The sequence below is a fragment of the Euwallacea fornicatus genome, chromosome 21, assembly GCF_040115645.1.
Source record: "Euwallacea fornicatus isolate EFF26 chromosome 21, ASM4011564v1, whole genome shotgun sequence".
Taxonomy (NCBI): domain Eukaryota; kingdom Metazoa; phylum Arthropoda; class Insecta; order Coleoptera; family Curculionidae; genus Euwallacea; species Euwallacea fornicatus.
This window is the reverse complement of record NC_089561.1, coordinates 1,046,182-1,072,028: the sequence shown is the minus strand read 5'-3', so window position 1 is coordinate 1,072,028 and position 25,847 is coordinate 1,046,182. Positions and strand designations below refer to the sequence as shown.

Sequence of the window (25,847 nt, the reverse complement as noted above, 5' to 3'; positions counted from 1 at the left end):
GAACGAAAAGGGCTCGAAGCCTGGAATTTGCACTTCGAACTGAGCAATGGCTGCTGAAGAGGAAGAATGCCGCCATTGGTGCAAGTTTTTGCAAGTCATCCGGAGATCCTGGGGGAATTGCCATTGTCGAGGGCCTTAAATGGAAAATGTGCTCGGCAAAGATGGCTTTATTATTGCGGATTTAGCACCGAGGCCCGATGGACTTTTGGGAAGATTAAAACCCCCGAAACGAGGACAATAATATGTTAATTCTCGAGGAGAAATAAATAAATTTTTTCGTATGTGTTTAAAATTACGTTTAATGTATTCAAATAAGCATTGGTGGAAGTCGCTCTAGCGTGCTTGTCCCATTCCAAGTTCTTCGTCGAAAAGATTTATAGCCTTCAACTGAATGGTGGTAGAGCAAAATGTAGAGGTGAATATTTACCGCATAAATCGTTCTTTATTAGTTATTTGAAGTGTTATCACGCCGAACATGTGTTATGGCTTGTGTCAGCCCTAATTATCAACCCCCTGTCTATATTTTAATAACTACGTAGAATTTCTGGACAAGGGGGCCTCTTTGAGGGCGCGTAAGAGGAAGAAGGGGAGAAGACGAAGAGCAGAAAGTTTCTCTATAGGTATTAAAAATCACGTTCTCTATATTCGAACAAACATTGGTGGAAGTCGCTCTAACGTGCTTGTCCCATTCCAAGTTCTTCGCCGAAAAGATTTATGGCCCTCAACTGAATGGTCGTAGAGGAAAACGTAGAGGTGAATATTTACCGCATAAATCGTTCTTTATTAGTTATTTGAAGTGTTATAAGGCTGAACATGTGTTATAGCTTGTGCCAACCCTAATTATTAATCCCCTGTTTATATATTAATAACTACACATAGAGTTTTTGGGTGAAGGCAGCTTTTTGAGAGCTCTTCCTTCGTGTAACTCCGAAATAAGAATTATGTCCTGTGGCGTAATTAAAGCTGGTCTTACAGTTATCAAGACGATCGCCAGACTTGACTCGAGATACTTATTATAAAACAATATGACAGCTGCCCGGTGGGTCTCAAGGCCCAGATTTCCGACGTGACCTATACACGTCATTGTTGGAAGTATATTTAATGAGGTCTCTGGTTTCTGCGGAGTCCTACGCGTTGTTACAGAACGTGTGGAGCCCCTCTTCCTTGTCAATTTCCATTAATTAAAAACAGCCTCAATCGCGACCGATAATTGATTTAATCGCAGCTCGTCTGCATCCACCGTTCGTTCGTCTACTCTTCTTTTCACAATTTGGTGTTTGTACGGAACACGATCCATCAACGTCAACAGTCGAGTTGTTTTCTCTTGTGCACCCCCAACCCCCCCGCCCTTCCGGAAGCCGACAATAACCCACTGGTATGGATGGACGATTTTTGTCATTTATTATTGGCTGCCTGTGACGATTGATTTTTCCACGAGGGACGTGTTAATTTGCGGTTGACACACACAAATTATTTCCAGTTTAAAAGACGCATCAGACGAGGTCCTTTTGTTCAGGAATTTAAGTATTAGCTCCAATGATCCTAAAGACCTATCGATATGTGTGAATATTTGTTGCATTATCCGACGATCAACGACCGGTGATTAATGATGGAAGTTACATTTTTACCGACAAGATCGCATTTCAGAATATTTTACATTGTGAAGCTGTCACACCAAGCCCCTTATCACATGTCCATCGACGGCTTTATTTAGATTCAATGGGGCCGGTTTTCGATTTTTTTCTATCTCCGTTACAGTTGCGTTGGTGGTCTATGTCTGTGACGCGGCTGATAATGCCATTTGATAAATTCGCATGACGCAAACTAACTGTGGATATCTCGAAAACCAACCGGGGACATTTCCGAAACTACACGTGTGGCACACGACAAAAACTGGCCGTTCGATATCTCGGAAGCCGAGCGCCAGATACACCCAGTAGATTTTTGCCAATTCCTAAAACTACTTAGTTTCCATTAGACGAATGAATAATGATCCTCAAGACATCCAAAAAAGAATGTAAACCAATTTCGCAATACAATTTGCATGGGGTTGCCGCTTTCTGTCTGTTCAAAGCTCGGGTAAGTGAATTCCCGGACGAGGGCTGTCTGTCACAGTTTGCGATTGCTTTTCAATACGGATTTTGATGGATGTAGTGCAAACTATACGAGCAACCTGAAATAAATTTGCTTCAGGGCGAAGCTGCGGTTCAATGTGAGGCTTTAATTCCAGGCCTTAAGTGTTTCTGCACGTACAGGAATGAAACATCAAAGAATAGCTGCGAATTTGGTTGCGAAACTGCAGAGAGTTTCATTCAAACTCCGGTTTTTCAGGTGGCGCAGGCACCCTGTATAATCTTTAGGGTTCTCGACTACTTTGAGGATACAAGGCAAAGCGTTTGCGGATCTTTTTAAATCATTTAGTTCTAGAAATCCACTCTTTGCTACATTAAAGGAAATTGCATTAGATGCTTCTTTTTAACATTTGAAATAAAATTATAAGCATTTTCAACAAAATATCAGATCTATGAACGCCGTTAAAGTTTTGCAATGCTTTTTACATGCGCCGTACGTAGTTGCAATCCAAATGGTCGGTTGGTCTGTCTATCGGTTTGTGAATTGTTTCTTCGGTTGGTCTGTCTACCCGCCTGTCGGTTGGTCGCTGCGATGGCTCGGAGAGCTAGCCCTAGGTCAACTGACTAGGCACTCGGCCTGTCTGTCTCCGTCGGTTCGACCAATATCGATCCCTTCCTAGATCGGTCGGAACTAGGTCTTCCAAATCAAATCGATGGATCGTTGAACCTTTTGACGAGCTGAGTGCCGATCGAAGTACCGTCTGACCCACGGACCGACCGATAGCTCGAGCTATTTGCGCTGATCTGCCGATTTGCCGTCCGTCCGTGAAATCATGTATTTGATTTGCCGCATTCGGCTCATTGATTTTCAAAGTTTTTTTTAGAAAAAGGAGTTTTAAACTCCCCCTAAAAAAAGTATAAGTAGAATTTTTACTCGAACCTACAATAAAATCTGATAATGAAATTTATTGCTGCTCTTACCGCGCCTTCGTACTAAATATGATTTCTTTGATAGAGAACACCCTCTATATTATTAGATTTTTTAATTGACAGGTCGCTATTCTCGAACCTACCACGGATATTTTTCTCAGTTCGCGACGAAGCTGAGGCTAAAACAGTTGATGTTAGAAAAAAAAAATTAATTCTTTCAGCGAGGCACAGTCCCGCTTTGCAACTGGTACCCTAATCGGGTCGGGCTGTGGTGTGGTACCGCTATGGACGCATCTAAATTCGTATCATTGGGACGACGATGTCAGCGTTCCATTAAATTTTATTTGAGGAGGAACAGTCGTCTACTAATATTTGTTAGAGAAACCCCTCGAGCTCTTTCTGTCTCCTTCAGGCGGACATTCCGACAATCTAAACTCCTTTGAATTTTTGCTTTTGCTTGCACTCAGTCTTCAAATTCTTTAAATATCTTAAATGCATTTGCTATACTCAAGTCTAAAAAATGCCAAAAGGTAATCTTTGCCATTATTTTCTCGACTTTCAATTTGCTTTGCGTTGTGAAAGCAACAAGTTACATCTGAACATCGTTTGGACCACAAACACTGCTTGAAAATAAAATGGGTGCGTTATCCATTTATTTCAAAGTAAAATTGTCCTTGGGTGCTTAGCTTCGCCACGCTTAATCCTCTAGGCGTTTTATAGTTATTATCGGCTGTATTTTCGGGTTCTCGTTCTCCTTTTACACGAATACATGTTTCCTTTCAACAGATCACGTAAAAGAGAAATTGTCGTAAACAAGTTATCAAAGGAAAATACGAATGTTCATTACTACCTCCGGTAGACGCGTCTCATTATTTACAATTATGTGAACCTTAGGCACCCTGTTACGTTATCGCATTTATTGACCTCGCGTAGGAACCAATAGCGAGGAAAATGCGGGCTGATCGACACGTACCCAAATTTCACACCCATTTAAGCGCTTTTAAAATGTACCATGCGGCTCTGCAGTGACCCCCCCCCCCCCTTGTTACTTTTTTTACAATTTTTAAAAATTTAGAAGTAGCATTGAATAGGACAAAAAGTACCATCCTTTCAAGTTTAAAAAAGTTATAGTAGTAGAACAGGGATTTCTTTTTAATTTTACTAAAGATGGTCGAGTACCATGCGGCCGAAAGATTGTTCGAGGAAATTTTTTTTTCTTTTTTTATTATATCGCCATTACTATAAATTCTATTCATTATTTTATCATTTTTTATCTCTTACGAAAGAATAAGTTTTTTTAAACGTTTGCGTCCTATCACACGGCACTTCCATTGCGCCTTTCGCACCTGCATTATTATCACCTGTTAACAGCTCTTTTTCTCAAAAACTAATCGGTCGATCTTAAGTCGCATCGCGCCATTAACTGCAGTTTCGAAACGTCTTCAATTTAAGGTGTCACGTGACCCATGAAATTTCGTACGCATTCCCATGTTCAACGAGCTCATGCGGGACTCTGTGTGTAACTGAATTTTCTCTATCGACTCGTCATCGCTTCGGCTTCAAAAAAAACTAGCAGCAGGGATTTCTATCATCGATCTTAGTTCAGGTTAGTTAGTGCAACTTGTCAAATTTCGCTTCATCTTTCGTGGGCTGCGTCGACTTTCCTTTAACATTCAAATTCAGATACGCCAAGAACGTCCTGCAGAACCAGGACGAAAAGATGTCGGTGGTAAATTTAGGTTCTTCCGGAACATTGGCATGACGTTCTGACAAAAACATCAGATTTATTGCCACAAATTTGGTCGTCAGTCTAGTTCAATTGTCTTGCAACCTAATTTATTATAGGTAGTTCCCATTCATAAGTAGGATATTGTAAAGGCCGTGACAAATTCTCATGAGAATCAGTGAGATGTCCTTGACAGCGACGAATATCGATTTTTTTCAAGATCGTCAGATCGACGGCTTCTCTGACTCTCAAGATTCTACACGTGAAGATATTCCCTTTACGATTGTTTAGGGCAATGGCATCTTCAGATGCGAAAAAACGGCAGTTATTTCAGTAATTTGTCAGGTAGCGACTCGTATTAAATTTTTTTTATACACACTGAATATACACTGTTTCGCAAAATTTACGCACATTTATCATTTTTACGCATTTTCTTTTTTATGATTTTGGAAAAGACATTTTACGTTTACCGAGGAAGGATAACCGTAATTTTCAATAAATCGAACTGAACGCAACCAACAAGGGAAACAGTTAAATTAACACGCGGGACACCAAAAAATCATAAATTTTTTATCCCTTTTCTATATGATATTTCCGTATAAACATTATTTTATTTATTAGCAGTTGAATAAAAAATCTAGGTCGATGACAAAAAAGCCATTGGCGCTCGTCCTTTTTTAGTGAAACTCTGGTCGTTCGATACTCTATTATGAAGCGTCATTTTGCCAAAATTACAAGACTTAATTATTATCACCATCGCGTGGTGCATCTCATATGAAACCGAATGTAACAATTTTGCATATTTTGTAAACAATTTTTGCTGCCTTGTAAATAAGCACGTAAAAAAATACGAAATAGCTTTATGAGCCATAAAGCAATAATTTAAAGTCACTTGCGTATTTTATAAAGATTTCCCAAAGCAAGTTGCTCAGTTTAAAAAATTATGCGTTAATTTTGCGCTGCAGCGTATTATCCCATAGACGGTACGTCGAAATTACCCCCTGTCCTCGGGAAAACGGCTTCTTTAACGAGCAAACGAGAGAAATGCTTAAGTGAGCGTTTGGTCGTGACTCAACGATAAAATTATCTGGTTCCGAAGAAATGATCTGAATTGTGGTGCTTTTCAGGAACCACCTGACAACGAAGGGTCAAAGGTCACCTCCTTCCTTAGCACGCGACTAAATTTGTAATCACAGTAAGGTAACGCCGATTAGAGAACAACTTCCTTTTAATCGACAATCAGAAGACGAGCAACATCTAATTGCCATAAAGATCGCCTGCGGGGTTCCCGGATCGTTTTTGTTTACGGATCCGGAGCAGGGACGTCGGCAGCGTCGGCGGCGTCGGAATGCGCCTTTCTCCGTTCGCTTTTCTTAGCAGCCGTCGTTCGGAAACCGACATTTTGTAAAACATCTCGTTAATCATCGACCCGTCCCCCGACCTGTCAATCATTGTGATATTTCCACTGAAAAGGCTGTTTCTTTATTCCTCTGCGTTTGCTTTTAATAGACGTTTGCCCTAGCAAAAATCCTTAATTTATCTTCGGCGTGCGAACTAAAAAAAAAACAAACAAACAAAGAAATTGGGCGAACCATTAATGTAATTCGGTACATAGAAATTAAAAAAAAATGGCACCATACCATGGGAAATAAGATACGTATCCCCTGAGTCAAAGTTGCAAGTAATCCTGTTGCCTGTGGAGGGTCAACACCGGCGGCCATATCGCCTGTCACTCAAATGTCACCGGCTTAACTAACCCTGTCATTGATGTAGCCGAAACACTCGATCATGATTTTCAATGCGAGAGTTCTTATTGGTGGAGCTTTCCACAATAGATGTCATATTTGTGTGTCAGCAGAATATGAAAATGCACAGAACCGATCGATTATAAGCACAAAGCGAAGTTTCAGTTATGTTTACCCTGATTCATTTGGTTTTGTTAATGTAACTTTTTTAATACCGTTTGCGCAGTCTAAAACGAGACCTCGTTGGCAATCGAAGATCATTTGGTTCTTCCGATGATTGTGCGAATATGAATAATGAACCAAAGCGAACCGGCATTTGCCTTCCGAATCAGATTGTTTTTTTCCTGATGCTCATTATGATTATTAGACCGAAATGGTTCTTTAACCTCCTGGGAGCTTTGCGAACGTTCAGTTTCGTAATGTACAATTTTTTAACGTCAGTTTACTCTTATTCTCAAACCCCTCCAACATCATAGTCAGGTAAATATTATAAAATTGAGGAAAATAGGAAAAATAATGCAGGCCCTTCCGGGAACTGAATGCTTTACGGCCTTTTATATCGGATTTTATGGCGCCATAGATGTTCTAGTAAAGCTTTATGATTTTAAATAACCGTATAATTCTGACCTTTTATGTGACAATATTTACCCTTCCTGTCATGTAGCAGAAAGTTTGTTGAACTTATAATAAAAGTTTTGTGAAAATCATTTCGTATTACCTAATCAATTTGCCACTTCGTTCCCCTTCAACAGGGCGCACAATGATGCAAATATTCAATAACGCAATATATATGGTCATCAAGCTAATGACGAATTCAATGGTGCATGGTATTTAATATCAAGATTGAAAGTGGAGTTTCATCATTTTTATCACTGCAGGAGAGTTTTGTCATTCTGGAAGCAAAAAGTGCAGTTCAAAACTTCAAAATCGGTTTGGATTGATTCATTATAACAAAGACTTAGTCGATTGGTTGCTATCGAGTCCTATCGGTCACCGTATCTTATTATGTGCAACACATGCGACAATGCTGATTCCCTCTCATTGTAAATCCCTCTGTGGAAGGTTTATTGAAAGGTTTGGATTTAGAGGGGAAGCAGCCAATCATCCAGGGTGGCACTCTGCAAATTTCGATAAAGAAGCCACACAATTTTCATATGTGAAACGCTCACAAAAATGGTTTTAAAAAATAGCAATGTTGCCATATTTGCTGAATTTTCACTAAAGAATAGAAACTTTGTGAAAAATCCAAGTAAAAGAATAAAAATGAATAAAGCTGGTTGGAAGATAACGTGTAAGATCCCTAATTGATGTTAATATTACATTTTTGTAAGCGAAACGAAAGTACGTTTTGCATGATTTTTATTTTTCTGAAGGTCCTGAATTTTTTTATTTGTTCAAAAAACGCAAATCCTCCAACATATCCCGAGAGCTGGACCAAAGCTACGAAACAGCCAAACTGTAGCTCTGAAATAATTGAATCTCGCAAGTGCAGTGGAGTGAAAATCAACCCCTTTCCGTGGCATATTTCTTTACCCTGCGAGACATTAATTTTTTTAATTGAGTATTTCTCGGTGATTCCCAAAGAACTGGATTTTCCGAGTCTCTTTTGTCGAGGCAAATCCGCGTATGTACATGCCCATAACGAAGCTGCGATGCATCGCATTGTTTATCACTTTCTCATTCCCTGGCGTATACAACGTATTTTACCTTGGGCAAGATCGCTTCGGATCCGGCACTGTCGTTATCAAAAGCAACAATATCAACCCCTGATTTCTCTAAACACTAGGAACAATACTGTTGGCAGCGGTTTAGAATGTACCATGAGGGGTAGGTAAAGTCGGTGGTGAATTTTTAATGGCTGATAAGTGTGACGGGTAATTTGGTATTTATGAATATTATTAGACTTAACGGAGGTTTAAAATTGATCAGGGGTGTAAATCGGCATTTGAGTATGGGCCGAAAGGTTTATTGTACAAATACCGGTAGATAATTTATGGCTTGCAGTAGATTTTATTGAAATAATTTACAATTAAGTCTGCTTTTATGTCATGTAAATTTACCTTTCAGATCCTACAAAGGAAATCTTGTACCTAATCCATTCGAAACCTCAACACTCGAACTGCTAGATTTTTCCAACTTAGAAATAAATGACATTAATTATATCAAATTACTGTTAGTTATACAAACATAGACATCTAATTGGCCAGCCTCTTCCTACAATTTATAACTGTTTAATGTCTTAATTTCTCAAAGCGTTCTCGGTGACGTTCGACAACACCGAAAAATGCCCAGTTTTCTGTGAATGCACCATACGGGCGTCAAGGATTGGGCACATGGGCGGAGAATACCATTTTTCAAAAATAAACTCCTCGAGAACCAAACCAAAATGCTTCTCCAGTTCATTTACGAGTGTATACAGCTAAGATCTTATAAACAATATTCCTAGTAAACTTTAATTATCTCATCATTCTCTCATGTTTGATTGTTTTCGTGGTATTCCAAATTTAATTTGCTAGAGGTGGTCTATAGGGTTGAGATCTGGGCTCTGAGCTGGCCAATCCAAAAAGTTGATCGTACTGTCCCTAAGTAATTTCTTTACAACTCCAGGTTAATGGATTGTAATCTTGTGCAAATTGATACCTTACTCCCATAAAGTTCTCTGCACAAGATTCCGTGACGGTTTCCAACTTCGATTGGGCAGTGTCGCATATGATGATTTCCGTTCATTTCCAAACTGTAAATTTTTGTTTCCTCCCAAAAAGGATATTTTTTCAAAAATTAACGATCTCCGATAAGCATTTTTTAGCAAAATTAATTTTACGAAGGCTGCTGCTTCAAGATACAAGCAGTTTTTTTAGCTTTGAAACCATCCTGTTCGTCTCATTCGTTCTTGGTTTGATTGACTTTAGCGACAATTAAGTGTTATGATTATCAATAATTTGTTTTGTTACTTCGTTCGCAGTGAAAAAGGATCAGCTCCGCTGATTCTTGCGATAATTTTATCTTTGGGCACGATGGTTTTTCGCTTTCTAATCGCCAAAAAATGTTTTCAGGGTTTTAACAATTAACCAGCTATTCAGTCGCCGAATGCAAAACTATTAATTTACATTCACAAGCCAAACGAGGACCAAAAGTGATAATGTTTTTGGGTTCATGGATGAAACATATCATACCAAAACATTTTAATGTTTTGCTTCGATGATTGTAAATAATTTTTTTACAAATATGCTATTTGTGCCTACCTATATGTACTCTCCATGAGACTTCAAATACGTTCATTTTTATTCAAAATAAAATTTATACGCCACTGCCGAACAGCGAAGCATTGACTATCGTAAACCGAAAAATACCCTATATACTTTCACAATTCAATAGCCCCAATAAATAAGATGAAAGATGAAAAGGGACCCAGGAATGGTCGGGGGTGGGTAAAATTTGCAGAGGGCAGCTGTGTAGCATAAAAGAGCAAACCTTAGGGGGTAGAGGACACCCCTCCTCAATGTGCCTCGGCGTGTTATTGTTAACACTGTTGACATTTACTCTCGGTTTGTCCATATCAAGGGCACACGTTGTGATTTTTCTCTTCGGGAGTGCTGTAGTGACGCTAGCTCTTCAGTGATTAGTGATATTAAACATGAGTGCATCTACGCAGTACTGTGATTATTGGAATCGGATTAATTGTGCCACCTCGGATATTACACATCAGTATAATCAAAGCTTCACGACCTACCCTCAGTGTCCAAGACAAGAGTACTACAATCCAACAGCTCACCGCGATGGAGGTATCCCTTTGTTACACAATGTGACGCGTTCTAATCTGTTCTATAACAACCACGAAACTGCAGGTTTCTATCCACCGTATATCCCGCCAGGGCAGCTCAATAATCAATTCCACATTCCAATCAAAGAGGAATCAGGCTTTTCTAATACATGTGCCTACCAAAATCAGCAGTATTCAGATTTGGACTGTACGGCGGACAATTCACTGAGTCCCACCATTAATCAGTGCCTGACTTCCTATGAATTGAACTTTAATCAAGTGACTAACGAAAGAAGGGATCTTAATGAAGCTGTTGCTCCATGTGGAAATGATAACCTTGACGTATATATGTATAGGTTTAGGCACATATGGTTAATAATTATGTTTTGTTTTATAGAGGACGAAGCCTGAAATTCAAGGCGATTCATCGGCTCTAAGGGCATTATTAACTAAGCCGAGCAACGAGAAAATTAGGTATGATTACTCCGATTTGCACATGTGTAATGTTGATAGGGTTGCAGAAGAGTCGGATGAGAAATCAGCACTAGACAATGAAACTAAAATTGGTTCCGATGGCAAGCTCGAGGGAGATGGTGATCCTCAGCAGAACATCTATCCGTGGATGAAAACTAATACTGGTAGGTAATTTTTGCAAAAGATGCCATTGAGCTGCACAAACCTTTCCTAGGTAAGTAAGTGTTCAGAAATCCAGAAAATGACCAAACCGAAAATTAGAAACTCAAAGCAGAACTGTTGAAAATTGGTTGTAGGCTCCACAAGAATTCGGCACTTGCATAAAAAGTATCTGAAACTCATCGAATTTTAGTCATAAGGGTAAAATAACTCTTCGAATAATTGCGAAATCCCAGGAAAAATGTCTCAAAAACCTTCAAAAATTGCTGGTAAATGGCATACATTTCTGCAGGTATGTGAAAAAGAAAATTCAGAGGAAAACACGTCTTGAATCCCTTCAAAAATTGCTAGTAGGTCTCAGAATTTCCAGTCTTATTCGTCAACTTAGTTTATTTGTGAATATTCAGAAATCATTCAGAGCATGTGCCCAACATCAAAGTACTCAAAAGTCTCACGAAAAGTTCTGGTACAAAAGAAATTTTGCGAACAAACATCACCTGAATCTCATGTCTCTGGAAATTATTTTTTCTAATAGATGGCGCTGTGCCGAGCCTAGGAAAAAAAATTTCGGGCCACTTTCGGTGTAAACTCCGGAAATAGCGACGTTAAAAGTTTTACTATAGATTTCGCCTAACCATCCCCCATCACGATAACATTATCGTTTCCATATGCCCGACGTGTGTCGCTATGGCCCTGAAACACAATATAACAATACCAAATTCAGACAAAAACACCCGCCTCCCCCAAAATGGCCTACATCCATCCCATATCAAGGCAGGCAGCTTAAAACGTCAAACTGTCAACGTGTGAGTTCATTCCTTTTCTCGGTTTGAGGTGGGTTTCACTCTGGTTCAGCTGGTTTACATGGGCAAACGATCCTCTTTATTATTTTTGTTTTATCTCAAAAATAAACTCAAGTTTGTAAAAAGGAACCTGTAATGCGAGAACGCACTTCCGGCCCTTATTTACTCCACGACTCCTGTTTTTACAGAATGTGCCAGCCCGGGTAACAAAAGGACCAGACAAACTTACACGAGATTTCAGACATTGGAGTTAGAGAAAGAGTTTCATTCAAACAAGTACCTGAATAGACGGAGAAGGATAGAAATCGCTCATATTCTGTGTTTGACGGAGAGGCAGATTAAAATATGGTTCCAAAACAGGCAAGAATCGAAGGCAGTTTTCTCAGTTAATTTACTCCAGAATTCTTATTTGGGCAGGCGAATGAAAGCAAAGAAAGATAGCAGATATGGGGATTGGTCCGGTCCAACCGGGGACATCAGCATGAATCAGAATGCAAATTTTCTAGGGAATAGCAGTAAAGCCTCGAACCTCAATCAAAATAATTATCCTTCAGGTAAATGTTAAAAAGTCGCATTTTATTTAAGCTTCAAAGAACATGCTGAACTATCAAATTTTTCATTTTCGCTTTTTATTGAGGTTTCGGATCATATTCCTATCTGACATTTTCAGACAGTCGAAGGCAGAACTAACCAGAACTAATCGGTAAAACTCTTTGCAGTGTGTGATCCTGAAAATTGGTATTTTGTAGTTCATTAACTGTAATGAAAATGCACTTTTCCACTAATAGCACTGGAGAATGTACTTTTCCACCAATAGTATGAGAAAATGCACTTTTCCACTAATCGCACGAGAAAATACACTTTTCCGCTAACAGCACGAGAAAATACACTTTACGTTGAAACTCGCGGAAAACTGCCAGTTTCCGGAGTCTTAATTAAATTCCCATTATAAATCCTGAAATGCAGCCACCAGATTGTATTTTCAAGCTGGTGTTATCGCTGTTTTTATCAGCGTCCAACTATGTCCCTGTTGATAAGACACTCTTTAAGTGTAAGCGTGTTGCCTCGGCATTCGAGAGAAACACATGCATGTAAACCAAGAGAATGAGTGAATATTTATAGAAGCTAGTAGGGAATAATTGTAGAGGTGATGAAAATGTGCATGTAGACGTTGGTTTGCACGAGAAATATTCCCATTTTTGAAACGGGACATTTTTTTAATAGAAAAAGCAGGACGGAATTATCAAGCTGCGCCCCCTTACGAAACCGTCGATTTGGCCCAACCTTTAACGCAAATCAAGAACATAGCGGAGCCGCATATTACTCCCTAAAGCCGGAGGGTGTAGCCCCAAAAGGACACCGTTTTTGAGCAATAATCAAAAGCCAACCAAGTGGATAATATATTCCCGTATAATAGAATTAGCTCGACTGACTTCTTTGACTGAAGGTTTTTCGCCAGGAGGAATAATATTGGGTTTTCATAGTCATTAGTATTAGAATGATTGCGTGCATGAGCACTTATCTTTAAATATGTATGTATGTTATATTTTGAAATTATTATTTAGTCGTAGTTTAAGATCAATTTTATCCCAAATGGCATATTTTCATATTTCATATTTACGAATAAATATTTTACATAAATAAATATTATACACGAATAGCTATTATAGACAAATAACTATTATACAGGAATGATAATTTCCAGAAAAAAAAAAGGTTCAGAATTCCAAATGACTGTTTGATTTTACCCATCCTCTTTGTGTACCGTAACAAACCAGTTTAGAGAACTGCAACACAATATTGTGACAATATTATGATGAATAGTTCTGACTCGACAAATTTCTACAAAGGAGGAAGACGCTAATTTTAAGACCTATACAAGGAAGGTTAATGGTTCAGGATGGTTATTATTCGGCAAAAATGTCGCAAATATCCTTTCAACTCTTATGGACTTAGCAGAAATAACTGTAGGTGCTCTACTGGAATATGGATCTGCACAATAAGATTAGCATTCTGAACAATTTGCTATTTACGGTAACTTTCTATTTTCTGTTTAAAAAATTATTACGGCCGTGTGGTAAAGCGGTTTTGCTGCACGCGTTTGCCGCTGAAAATAGCATGCGGCGCGTAGGATAATCCCCCGTACCTTTCTTAAACATTTCACCTATTCAAACAATCGTTTTAATTAATTTTTAATTTATTTCTGTGAAAGTCAGCTAAAAATTATTCGTAAGTTGCCTCACTTTTCCTTCCTCTAAAACTTTACCCTTAAAATCGTCGTATTCTACTCTAAGGCAAAGTTTTTCCACGTTCTGTAAATCCGAGGTTATCCGAAGATCTATTACTTCAAGCTACTCACTTCACTTACTTCGAACTTCTCCATTACCGATTTGATACAAAGTAAGAAGGGAATGTGCTTTGCATTCCTAAAGTTTTCACTTAACAAAACGTTAGAAAAAAAGTTAAACAAGATTAAAGGAGAGTTTTCCGACTTTCCCATAGTGATTCTTTTGCAATAACTTCAGGCTCAGCATACCTGTTGCCACACTAAGGAAGAAACTTTCCCGACTTTCTTACTGTTTAATTTCACCAAAAGTCCGTGAAAATTCTCCTCTAATTCCTCTTCAAGTTACACAAAATAAGAGAAGATAAATTTAAAATTTTCCTTACTCGAAACTGATCATGCACTGTAGGCAGATCTGCGTGACCTTTTCCTTGTTCATGGACACTCACAGCTTTTCACCGATACAGCACAGACATTTTTACACGCAGAAACACAGTTGATGCAATATTATGGTGTATAGGATGAAGGTAGAGTTACCTGAGACCATGATGCCTTGTGTAATGGAATGGTTCGTTGTTATTTCTGGTTTTAGGGCAAGAAGGCAGCTGCATGGGGTACGTTAAGATTTCAAATGAATGTCTTGCGCTGTGCTGCGAGAGATAAGAGGGTGCAAAGTACAAGATTTGAGTCGCTATCCGGTCAGGTGCGGCGTCTTAATGAAGAATTTGCGTTATTGAGTTCCGACTTTTTGGTTGTAAACAAACTCCCAACTATTTCCAAAGAACGTGCCAGCCAATAAGCGTTCATTTTCTTCTAGGAAATTAATCGATTTCTTTAGAAAAGTTGGGGCAAAAATGCCGGATCGCGAAAAACCGAAACTGTTTTCCTGGAGCTCGTTCGAAAGGGCGCCCGGAATTCCATCTTTGCATTTGACAGACAGGCCGGCATAATCAATCACGTGTCCGTCGTGCTCCCCTTGACGTCAGGGTTAGTGGAACACGTCACTGAACGTATTATGTTCCAATACACACCCCTGACAGACGGCAGCCCTGCGAAGGCCATCAGTTTTATATTAATGAAAATTTTCCGAAACCATTGTGGCTTTTAAAACAATAAATCCGATATTTTTCTGCGATTCGAAACTGGGAGTGTTAAAACAGAATCATATTCAGAAGAACCATATAACATCCACTAATGGATTAAGGGCTGGCCAATGCGGTTAGGATGTGACGGGTCACTAATCACCCACCATAATTACTCAATTTTCACAAAACTTGCGTCCGAGAGTATCATTAAGTCCACATCTGTTCAAATGCAGCGGAAAACCACTGAAATGCACGCAGAAAATGAATATGCTCTATGCTTAATGCTAGCGCTCTGGAGGCCCAACTAACGAGTTCGCAGAGTCAGAGTCAAAATTGAAAAGTGGTGACTCGTGAAAAACGTTAAGCCTTCAAATGCTTTTTCGGAAAACAGACTTCGGTTGGTAAGAAAGACTGATATTCGACGTTCCTAGCAGATACAATATGATTATCTCAAGGGATAATTTTCTACTAATTGTGCGTCAGAATGCAGGAGGAAAGAGATCTCGATTCATGACAGGAGAAAATTAAAATTAAGATAACAAGTACAAGTTTTTGAAATTTCTAGCAGGCAAAATTTACTAGCTACGCTAATGATTTATCTATCAATGTCAATATTCTTAAAATGTAAATGTACGGCAAAATTGCTCAGTTTATCAATGAGAAGACTGGCGCAGAGGCCCTAATTCGTCATATGATAAAGTCTTAAACTTGAAACAGGTAGACAAACCAGAATCCTTGATATCGTGCCTGTGAAATTCGGCTGAACAGAATCCATCTTTTACTAGAATTTCTTGAATAAATTACTTCCACTAAGCAAGACAATTTTTGCTGCGAGAAAATGGAAATTCGCACGATGAAACTATGCTATTCCTGAAATCTGAACTAATATTTTAGAATTTTACATCCGATTCATCGAAATTCAATCGGCCAGAATTTTGATTACTCTACAGATTTACTTCACCTCCCGATCGTCTAACTCGTTGACCGAAAAAAATGATAAATGATCAATAGTAGACATCATGAATCATTAAGATGATGGTCCAATGTCGATTTCCAAAACTGTATCGGAGTAGTCAGGGTGCTGTGCTTCACATCCCTGTCGCGGAGCTCCCCCAAAATCAACCATTAACCTCGTATTTATCATAATGGGTCCTGTATCACTTTCACCAAGAAAATTCATGGAAAAGAAAGGCTCTGGGTAAATGATGATATGATTGTCGATGTAGTTGCGGAGGATACCATGATCGATCCTGATGCTGAAGAATTCTACCTCGACTAAGATTCCTATTACAATTTTCCAGACAATGTGGTTAAATGTAAAAAAGTGCTTCCGGAAGGTATCAATAAACACCTAAGAAGAGGCTTCGGCAGTGTACAAGGCGGGCTTCGCTTTGATGTTTACGTGCAGCCCACCATAATTCAATCATAAGTGGCTATTTATTAAGTATTGTTTTCTTAACAAGTCCTGTAATTGAAAAATGTTTATTTGATTCGGGCAATAAATTCCTCAAACGTCCCTGCTAACCAAAACATGATTGAACAGCGAACAGTTCTTAAAAACCGACTTGGTGATTGAGAATATTTGACTTTCTAGCGTTTCTCCTAAATATTTTGATTAGTTTTCGAGGATTCGCAGATTGCGTGAGAGTGATGCAGATTTGAGAAATCGAGTGATTAATGCCTCTTTGGTGTTGTGTTGGCGAAACTTGAGTTCGAGTGAAGAACGGGAACTCGGAGGAAAAACAAATATGACTATTCATCATTAGAAGTCACACACGGTTTTCAGTGCTACGAGTCCATGTCTCTATCTTTGCCGAAGCCGATCTCTAGAGCGTTGGATTGAAGTCCATAAATGTTTAAATGATATTCCAAGCTACTGTGGTGCAATGGGTGCTTTTTTGATACAATGTCAATCAATAACTCTATTTAATCATAAGAAATAAGTAACTCAAAGACATTTGAAACGAATTAGGTAAACTCGTATTGAATAATTCATCGTCTAGGAAATATAAATTATTTTCCAATACACATTACCCTCGTTTTCTTGATATTGGAAATTTTACTTTTCATATTCTTTTTATAATCACACATACCTAATTGCGTATAATGTTCTCTGAATGATTAAAGACATTTCTTCAAAAAGAGCCGCCCTCGTGCTCTTGACGACTTTGAACTCTAAAAAATCCAAAAGCCCTTTTACCTACCGCATTTTACTTTACCTTAGGAGCAGAAATTTAAGACTATCTGTTGTTCAGTTCATTTGAATACCTTTGTGCGGTAGTCAAAGGGTGCTGCATTTATACCTTTATTCTCAAACTATTCATACTAATTCGGGAAGGGTGCCAACCTGTTGGAATAATAAATCTTTTCGGGTTAAGAAGTTGCAAATCAGAGCAGATAATGGGTTCGGGACAACCCTGTTTAAATGTCTTTGGCAATTTGCAAGAAGGACAAACATTAGGTTTTTAGCAAGGTTGGAATGTATGTATAGTTTCGTGAAGGTTAAGGCATGAAAAGAGTTATTTCGGAACAAGGATGATTCAGTTGTGAAACTCTGAGGTTGATGTTTTTGAACCTTGGAATCATATGAAAATATCCACTCAGGTTTAGTATTTATTTTTTAGTCATTCAAGGACCATCAAGGTTCAACAGAATCGAAAGATTGCGAGATATTTTTGGTACAGGAACGCAGTGGCTGAGTTAAACAATTTTGGACAATAAAATTAATTTTTTTCTTGAAATATTGCCTGTCAATTGCGATAGTTCATTTAACAGATTTGAAGTCTCCAAATTGGCTCAGAAATTTTGAACTTTTCTGGCATTCGTTTGAGCTTTCAGACACGTCAGCGAGTCCCAGTGGTGGTATAGAAACGGTGTTTCTTTCCACTGTGTGCTTTACACGTGCCCTCAAAGAACAAACGTAAACTTATAAAATTCCTCCCTTAAACCATTTAAATTTCATTAACATTCGCATCTTTTATATCCATTATCGTTCCATAAAAAATATTTCGTTGGATTTCATGACAACTGAATCAATTACATTTTCCTCCAAGACTCATAAAGATTTTTCCATTTTTTATTATTCCAAAAAACGTTCAAATAAATTGGTAAATGTTAGCAAGTAAGGCACTTTACATTTCAGTCAGCTATCAAGCAGTTTGAAAGACTTATCATCAACTCAAGTGTGATATAAAGCCAAGAATTGATGCCAAGTCAAGGTGATTTAAATTTACTTTTGATTACTCAATTTAAATCGGCAATTATTATTTTGCAGAATGTTCCATTTTCAAGTCCAATTAAAATTTTTTCATAAGTAGAAAATTCATTGGCTTTATGCGGGTTCATCAGAATTGAAGATAAAGTAGTTTTCTACTTAAAAATTTTTTAATTCAGTTTTGGTGTTGGCGAGGATGTGAAGGAAACGAGCATCAAGATATTTGTAATTGCCTTCGAAATAACTTTGAGGTTGCTCACGAGGGTTGTCGGAGATAAGTGTGAAAACTATTCATTTCCTTCATTTTATCTTGTTTAACTTGTGCTGTTTATCACTTTATTTTCTGTTTGATTTTAACAACTGGGACTCGTGCAACAACCGCTTCGCTTCTCGTTTCGCAACTTCAATAACGGTCTGCCTTATGAAAGTTCTACTTTAATGCATTACTATTAAGATATTAAATTGAAGTTCACATTTACGACTTCCCAAAGCATTTCAGGAGACACTGAAAATGCCGCCTAATAGCTCAAGCCGCAAGAAGGGTATGTAACTATCATTCATATACTCACATATTCACTCACACACCACACATGTTTCATAAGAAAAACTATTCGAGAAGCCCTAAAGCAAATACCGCTGAAATCATCGACTGCAAGACGATCATCTTCGGTTGATTCATTAGCCCAGCTACCGGAATCCAGTAGACCGCTCAGCTGAGCATCAAATCTTAAACAATTCACAAATTATCAATTTGAATTTGTGGCACCGCCCCGTGAGCGGCGCCCCGCCCCTGACTTGCGCCTGTCAAAACGCGGAGTTTACAGATAACGAAGCCACTAAGCTATCCCCCACTGGGTGGCACTGTCTCGCTCTCGCCCACGCGTAGGCCGTAGCTCCCTCCTTGTCTGAGGTCTGAAAACAGTGTGGGATTAAGGCAAAACGCGTGGTCTTGCCCAGTTGTGGCGCCTGTTCGCCGCGAGTTGTTTTACTATCACATAAGATTCCACGTGATACGGTCGTTTGTGACAAGTTAGTCGCGTCCGCGATGTCGCTGGCTCTACTCATTGGTAACCGGGTCTGGTCGTAAAACACCTCGTGACAGTTTTATAGCCATTAGGCCACGCGCCCCTTTTGTGCACCTTTTCCGGACGATTATTGTTTATTGTCATGCAGGTGGACACTGTGTGAAATTTTAATTCGTTTATGAGACTCCATCGAGATGAGTTCGTATCAGTTTGTGAATTCCTTGGCTCAGTGCTACGCTCAGCAGGGCCGGGCCGGAGACCAGTCGCACCAAGCCGCTAGCCCCGGAGGAGATTATTACAACCCCAACGCAGCAGCTTCGAATTACCCTCCCGCCTGTTACTCTCCTCCTCAAGTGGGGCCTCAGGGCTACACTCCTCATCCTTACGCTACCCCAGCTCCAGGCCATGGCCTGCAACCCATGGGCGATTACACTCAGCTGCAGCCCCAGAGGTTACCTGGAGGTGGTGGGAGCTCGCATATGCACCATGTCAGTCCTGGAGGGCAAAGCCCTGGAATGCTCAATCCTTCGGCCAGTTGCAAATATGCCGATTCCACCTCATCGACTGGAGTGGCGAGTCCTCAGGATCTCAGCACGAACGCTCCTCCTAGTAGAGCTACTCCTCCTATACCGAATGCTCAATCGAGCAGCAATAGCAACGCCACGATTACTTCGAATAAGTCTTCAGGACTGACGTCTCCTTTATCCGTAAGCACTTCTCCAGGAATTAAACCCGGGGTGACGTCTTCAACTGTGTCCCAAAATTTGTCATCGCCAGCGTCCAGCACCAGCTCGACGTCCAGTAATGACCAGAAAGTTAACACTAACAATAATAACTCGAAGAGTGGAAGTCAGACCAGCAATCCTCCTCAAATTTATCCGTGGATGAAGAGGGTGCATCTCGGCCAAAGTAAGTAGAAATGTTCACTAATATAAAGTGATTGCTTTGTTCTTAAGACTATTATTCTCATCCTAAGTCATGGGTTTTGACTGCTGTCCTCTCTCTTGCAGATAGACGTAAGTTCACCACAGGGTTTGTAGAAATTCATATATATAATTTTATCGCTGTCTGAGGAGAAATTTACTCAATAATGGTTGTTGACGTTATTTTAAAGCCATTAATCACCAGAAATGGCTGTAGCTACAAGGAGGTTTGACACGATTTTCTCAGCCGTGCGTTAATCATGTTAAGCTAAGAATTTTACGTTGTGAATGGTACTTTTAACATACGTGCTATTGATGTAAGTTCTTTTGAATTGAGATGCTAATGGGGTTTTAACGTGTCGTTATGAATTGGGTAGTTTAGGCTTTAAGAAGGAATTTCCATCTACATGCACACCAAATAATAAAACCCACTGGAGGCAGATGGTTCAAAGACATTCCGTTTTGTAATTAATTGAAAATCTGCTCGTGCTGCCACCAGAAACGCATTGGTAATTGGAGGTTTACAGACACGAATTTAATGTAGTCAATTTTACTAAAAATTTTCAGGTATACAGGAAGTTTCCTTAACATACGGCGCCGTTTTAAAATGCTTTAACAAGCTGAAAGAATATAAAATCTTCTCTCACGCCACCGTGTATGTATAATAATTAATGATATAAGGTACTTCCAAACATATTTATCGAAAATAATTCAAAACATATTTTATCCGTTTGTTTCGTCCATCATCAGGTTCCTTAGACTTGTTTTGTTTTTTCTTTACTGCAACTATCGTTATTCAACAATTTTAGTATCTTTGTCTATGTATCGCTTACCGTTTTCGAGATCCCATGATCTTGAACAAGATACGTCACTGATCTGTTTTTAGTTTGAGTTTCATGTTCAACGGACCGAATTTGTCAAATTTTCCATGAAAATGCGGTGGCATATAAAAGGTATTAACTAAAGATTGGCCAGAATCTGACCTTAAAATCTAGTCTTTAACAAATCGTAACTGTATTTAAGGGTCGCAATTTTTTGGGTGGTTAATTCCGGATTTCTTCTAAAATCACCAATATTTTGAAAATCCACTGGGAGAAGTCAGCGGGGAGTCCCAGAATGATTTAAAAGGTTGAAAGCATACAAACAGCCTGTATATTTGAATGATTTCCAAGCGCGTTTCAAAACAAGCTACGCTGCTCATTTTTTTTCACATTGGACATACCGCATGTCCTCTACAACCGAGAAAATCGTGAAAATAAAAAGGAAAAAAATCGAGGAAAATAAAATCATATTAGACGCATCAAGACACATCTCAATTTTCAAAACTACGTTCTTAGATATCTCATAATTGGCTAAAGAATTTCTTCATTACTCCCCAAGACTAAGTTTTACTAACTCTGCTTCTAGTGTTGAACTAATTTCCTCTCAGATATTCATCAGTTTCATTAGATTTTTCCTATAAACGTAGTTAGGTTTAGTTGAAGCGGTGTAGAACGCCGAATTATTTTTTGGTTCGATTGGAGATAAATTTGCATTCCACGGCTTGGACTTGAATAAGTGTGTTATAATTCTGTAAAATTTAAACTAGCGATAATTTATTTCATAGAGAATGTCGCACATGTGGAACGCGCATCCTGTTATTCAAATCTGTTTAGCCATCCATTAAAAATATCATACTTATTTATATGGGAAACATAACTATGTATCAAATATCAGATATAAAATTAAGTGTATTAAAATTCAAGGTTTTACGTTTTTTCATAGTTAAAGAGTTGTCATTTGTCTTTTGAACATTTTGACGGCGAATTCCAGCATTGAAATCCAGTTGGAACAAAACCAGTCTCTCTTCAACTATTTGGGCTAAACTTTCTCTAAACAAATGCGTGGAGAAATTGAATATTCAATTCCAAAATTTCCTTATGAAAATTCGACATTTTTAGGGTCATCGATCATGCTACAGGGGGGTACTAAACGAAATTTTATAGGGGTCAATATATAGAGAAAAATAAAGTTTCTTTTTGAGAATTTAAAGGGAAAATTGCAGCTCCTCTCAAAATCCAATTACAATCATGATTTTAATATAGTTTTATCGCCCCAGAATTTTCTACGAAACTTGAGACTGTGAACATCGTTCATGCCGCTACAGGGGAGTAATAAAATTAATTCAAAAAACGGTTACTCTACACTAAAAATCAATGCTTCTTTTGAGAGGTTTTTGAGACGACCACCGATGCTCTTGATGCTAAATATGAAATAGTCAAAAATTGTTGCTGTGTTTAGAAGTGGTTCTGATCGTTACACCGAATGCAAATAAAATGTAATAAATATTCCGCCTTGGTGACAAGTATAGCGTGTCCTTCTTCAAGGACTGCCCCGGCGCGGGGCCACTGGCCCATCGTCGCTAAATCTTCAACGATCTTTCCTCATCCTTGCTATTCACACTATTGCTCGAGAACGAAATTTTGGATAGACTGAAGGTCTTCAATCTATCACACCTTAAACCTACTCACATTACAAGCAATTTTTTATCCATCACCTCCAGTCCCTGTTGACTCATAAAATCGTGTAAAAAGCGATCGAGGGGCCACCTTATCAATTTTTAAAACGACTGGTACATCAGTTCTTGTCCCGTAGGCCGATCTATTGAAGCCGCCACTCAAGAGATTTATGGTCTTCACCCGATCCCTCGACTGCTGTTGCTGCTGCTACGGACCCTCCAAGTGACACTCTTTGATTTACGCGGGATTAGTTGACTCTATAACTCCGTTAGAGGTGTAATTATCATCTGATAATGATGGTGTTTGGCGATGTTGCGTGTGCCGTAGATGGGGGGGAGTTCGCTGAGCTGAAGGTGCGCTATTCGAGGTGGAAATTGTCTCTAAGTTTGGTGAAATTCGCCTGTACTTAGTGCCAAATTTTGAAACAGAGATAAATGCCGTGTTATCCCCCCAAATTTCGCCACTTCTAAACACAAAACAATGTTTTTGTCCAGTCTAATAGCCAATTAAAAATAATTAGTAAAAGCGCGAAATAAAGGTTCTACTGCATCATTAACGTGAGCCCATCAACCAAGTGAATATAATTAAATTATCTCACCGAGCTATTACACTTTTAACCGTCTTTGTCTAGGCGTAAATCAAGTACCTTTCACATGAATATAAATAAATAAGATAAAAATGGTTCCAGCGTTCATTAAAGGATAACTTGAATTCCGACAAATTGCCGTTTGAATTACGAATATTCATGATTTATCGTCTGTTCCAACTCCTTAAATATCCGGCATACATAAATAAAAAGGGATTGCAATAAATTATCGGTAATTTATAACGGCTGTTAATTAATAAACATTTAGTTGTTCATAATTATTTGTCTAAGGTTGCCTTATGGGAACTGCCTCAGATAAATTTATTATGCAAAGCCGGCTAATTTACGGGCCCGGCTCTGAAATTTATATTTACGTGGGCATAATTCGATAAATGCCTGGATATGCGATAAGTGCCTGGATGTGCCTTCAAGGTGCGCCCTATTGCAGAATCCGCGTACCAATTCAACCGTGGTAAAAAGGTAACCAAAAAACACACAAAACCGACCCATGATATATCAGTTTCAAAACTCGGGACCGTTTCAAATTGATATGGGGTGAAAATTTCATTGCCCTATCTTCACATCGTAAAGTAACCCCCATAAGATATGTTGTGGGCTACAGCCCTCTTTTAAATTGGCCTTGAACAATAGAGTCAAGCGGTTCGCAACCTAAAGGCTTCTTAAATTTCTTTTGACTTAGCTTGATCTATCGCTCAAACCCAGAAGAAACGCTAAACCCTCGGCTTAACCGCCATTATCGACGTACAAGAGAAGATTGCTGGCATACCAAATCTGGTTGGTGTTTGAGGTAAACATACGTGGGCAAACCCAGAAGAAGGAAGATAATTAAGAGCTTAAATGTAAATGCACCGCCCGAATGCAGTCAATTTTCTGCCCATCGAAAATGCCCATAATCATAGATGATTGCCCATTATGGTAATTGGGCGATTGTCGACGGTAATAGGAGAGAAGTAAGGTACGATGACTTTGGTTCAAAGAACTGAGCAGAGAGTGTGTAATGAGGAATGATGGCGATGATTATGGTGATCATGAAAGATGTCAAGGAAAAAACCTTTGTTGAAATGTTGCATTTCCGACTTCCGAAGATATTAACACCACTGTTTTGAGGGCAAACTGGGAGTGTAGTAAAGTTTCATGTTGGAAGTTAGAAGTGGAATTGTATCTGCCATAAAGTTTTCAATAGTTTTAAATGAGTTATCCAACATGTTTTCAATTTTCTTCGGAATTGAACGACTAAAAAGGTATGGAAAATTGCCTCAACTTAGCTCGGCTCGATTGACCAAAATCGTGTTGGAAGTTGCCTTCAAAACTGAATAAAAAAAAAGCGAACTGGAATTGTGCGACCCCACTGGTATCTTAAGGAGTTAATGACCGGGGGGTTCTTTAATTGTTGTAAAATTTGCATTTTACGAAAAATCAGAGACGTGCTTTTCTCAAATGCCGAAAGGATTGGAATTATAATACCACGAAATAAATCCGCTTTTAAGTATATTTTACTGTCGCTGAACTATAAACTATTCCACTGATATTTATCAGATACAATATATGAAGACATTTTTCTATCAAAAAAGTTAAATTATGAAGTCCATTATAAATTATTTATTTCTAATGATTTTCTGTCTTCACGAATGGTAGGCTACACGCGATTGGAATTTTAAGTACAAAAAGGCTAGACTTTTCTAAAATTTTTAGTAATTTTTTCGTTAATTTATTAGCATTGTGGCAATTTTCATTAGCAATGTATGTTTAGCCTGCGTACGTTCCGTGACGTAGCTCCTTTGATGGCTATTTTCGTGCCTTTAGATGCCCGAGAACTTGGACGTCTTTGACCATACCTCCATTTTCAGCACACATAATAAATATCAAAAACGTTTTGGAAACTGTAAAATCTTTATTAATTTGAAGATCGGCATCGAGACAGGACAAATCCGAGAAAAAGTAATTTGAACGAGAAACCTAGAACGAGGTGACAGAGAAAGCTTGGGAAAATTGCACACAATAAGCAAAATAATTTAAGATTAGATAAATATCCCAAAGGAGATAAGTTCTGGTTAATTCACCTAGCTTCTTAAACTGAGATTAAAGAAAAGGAAAAATCATTTCGGCTTTTTCACAACCAATGGCACAGAAATCCGAATAGAGAATACGTGTCAAAGATCTCGAAGAACGCCTTAAACACTATAGAACAGTGGTAATTGAGCCTCTGGATGAAAGAGGGGGAGGGGTCGTTGTGGCAACTCGAGACTTTCTTATTTGTCATTCGCGTGTTTGATAAATTCCTCATGTGGATAGAACCATTGAGAGGCTCGGTGAATGTACCGAGTCAAATTTTCGCACTATCAATACGTCTCAAAGACAGGACATCCTTGACAACCTTCCTCATTCACCTCTCTTCTTGCATCTTGCGAGTTCGAAAGAAATGTAGCAAATAAACGGAAGTTTGTGCACGAACCAGCAGCGCAATCTTCAACATTCTCACCGTATAAGTTCTTTTGCTCTTCGTATACCGGTGCAGAGGAGATAAGCCTTGCTGCTCGGCAAA

General features: G+C 38.8%; 2 protein-coding genes across 6 annotated transcripts in view; both read left to right on the top strand.

Annotated features, from left to right (window-relative positions):
• Window positions 1-9,562: 9,562 nt before the first annotated feature.
• On the top strand, window positions 9,563-13,363 carry LOC136345696 (homeobox protein Hox-B5-like). Of its 4 annotated transcripts, none has more exons than XR_010733186.1 (7): window positions 9,563-10,255; window positions 10,319-10,575; window positions 10,631-10,871; window positions 11,858-12,029; window positions 12,087-12,223; window positions 12,340-12,428; window positions 12,487-12,857. XR_010733186.1 is itself a non-coding variant. In XM_066294231.1 (7 exons), exons 1-6 carry the CDS (start codon window positions 10,108-10,110, stop codon window positions 12,357-12,359), a joined length of 975 nt encoding a protein of 324 aa, XP_066150328.1. In that variant the 5' UTR covers window positions 9,563-10,107; the 3' UTR covers window positions 12,360-12,372; window positions 12,894-13,363. The 4 variants fall into 4 exon arrangements, 3 of the variants coding, with proteins under 3 accessions (XP_066150328.1, XP_066150329.1, XP_066150327.1); XM_066294231.1 differs by lacking the exon at window positions 12,487-12,857 and adding an exon at window positions 12,894-13,363 and having other exon boundaries at window positions 12,340-12,372; XM_066294232.1 differs by lacking the exon at window positions 12,487-12,857 and adding an exon at window positions 12,894-12,975 and having other exon boundaries at window positions 12,340-12,407.
• A 5,848-nt stretch (window positions 13,364-19,211) lies between these two features.
• Window positions 19,212-25,847, top strand: part of LOC136345697 (homeotic protein Sex combs reduced-like) — a 29,970-nt gene continuing 23,334 nt past the window's right edge. For both annotated transcript variants that reach the window (XM_066294233.1, XM_066294234.1), the window contains exon 1: window positions 19,212-20,186. In XM_066294233.1, coding sequence (XP_066150330.1) covers window positions 19,472-20,186 — 715 coding nt within the window. In that variant the 5' untranslated portion in view covers window positions 19,212-19,471. The remainder of the gene's footprint in view (window positions 20,187-25,847) is intronic.

Excerpts from the sequence above, each read along its gene's own strand:
- LOC136345696 (XM_066294230.1), top strand. The coding sequence starts at position 10,108 with ATGAGTGCATCTACGCAGTACTGTGATTATTGGAATCGGATTAATTGT. Across the intron at positions 12,030-12,086 it reads AAAATATGGTTCCAAAACAG|GCGAATGAAAGCAAAGAAAG; the intron begins GCAAGAATCGAA and ends TTATTTGGGCAG. Across the intron at positions 12,224-12,893 it reads TCAAAATAATTATCCTTCAG|AAAAAGCAGGACGGAATTAT; the intron begins GTAAATGTTAAA and ends TTTTTTTAATAG.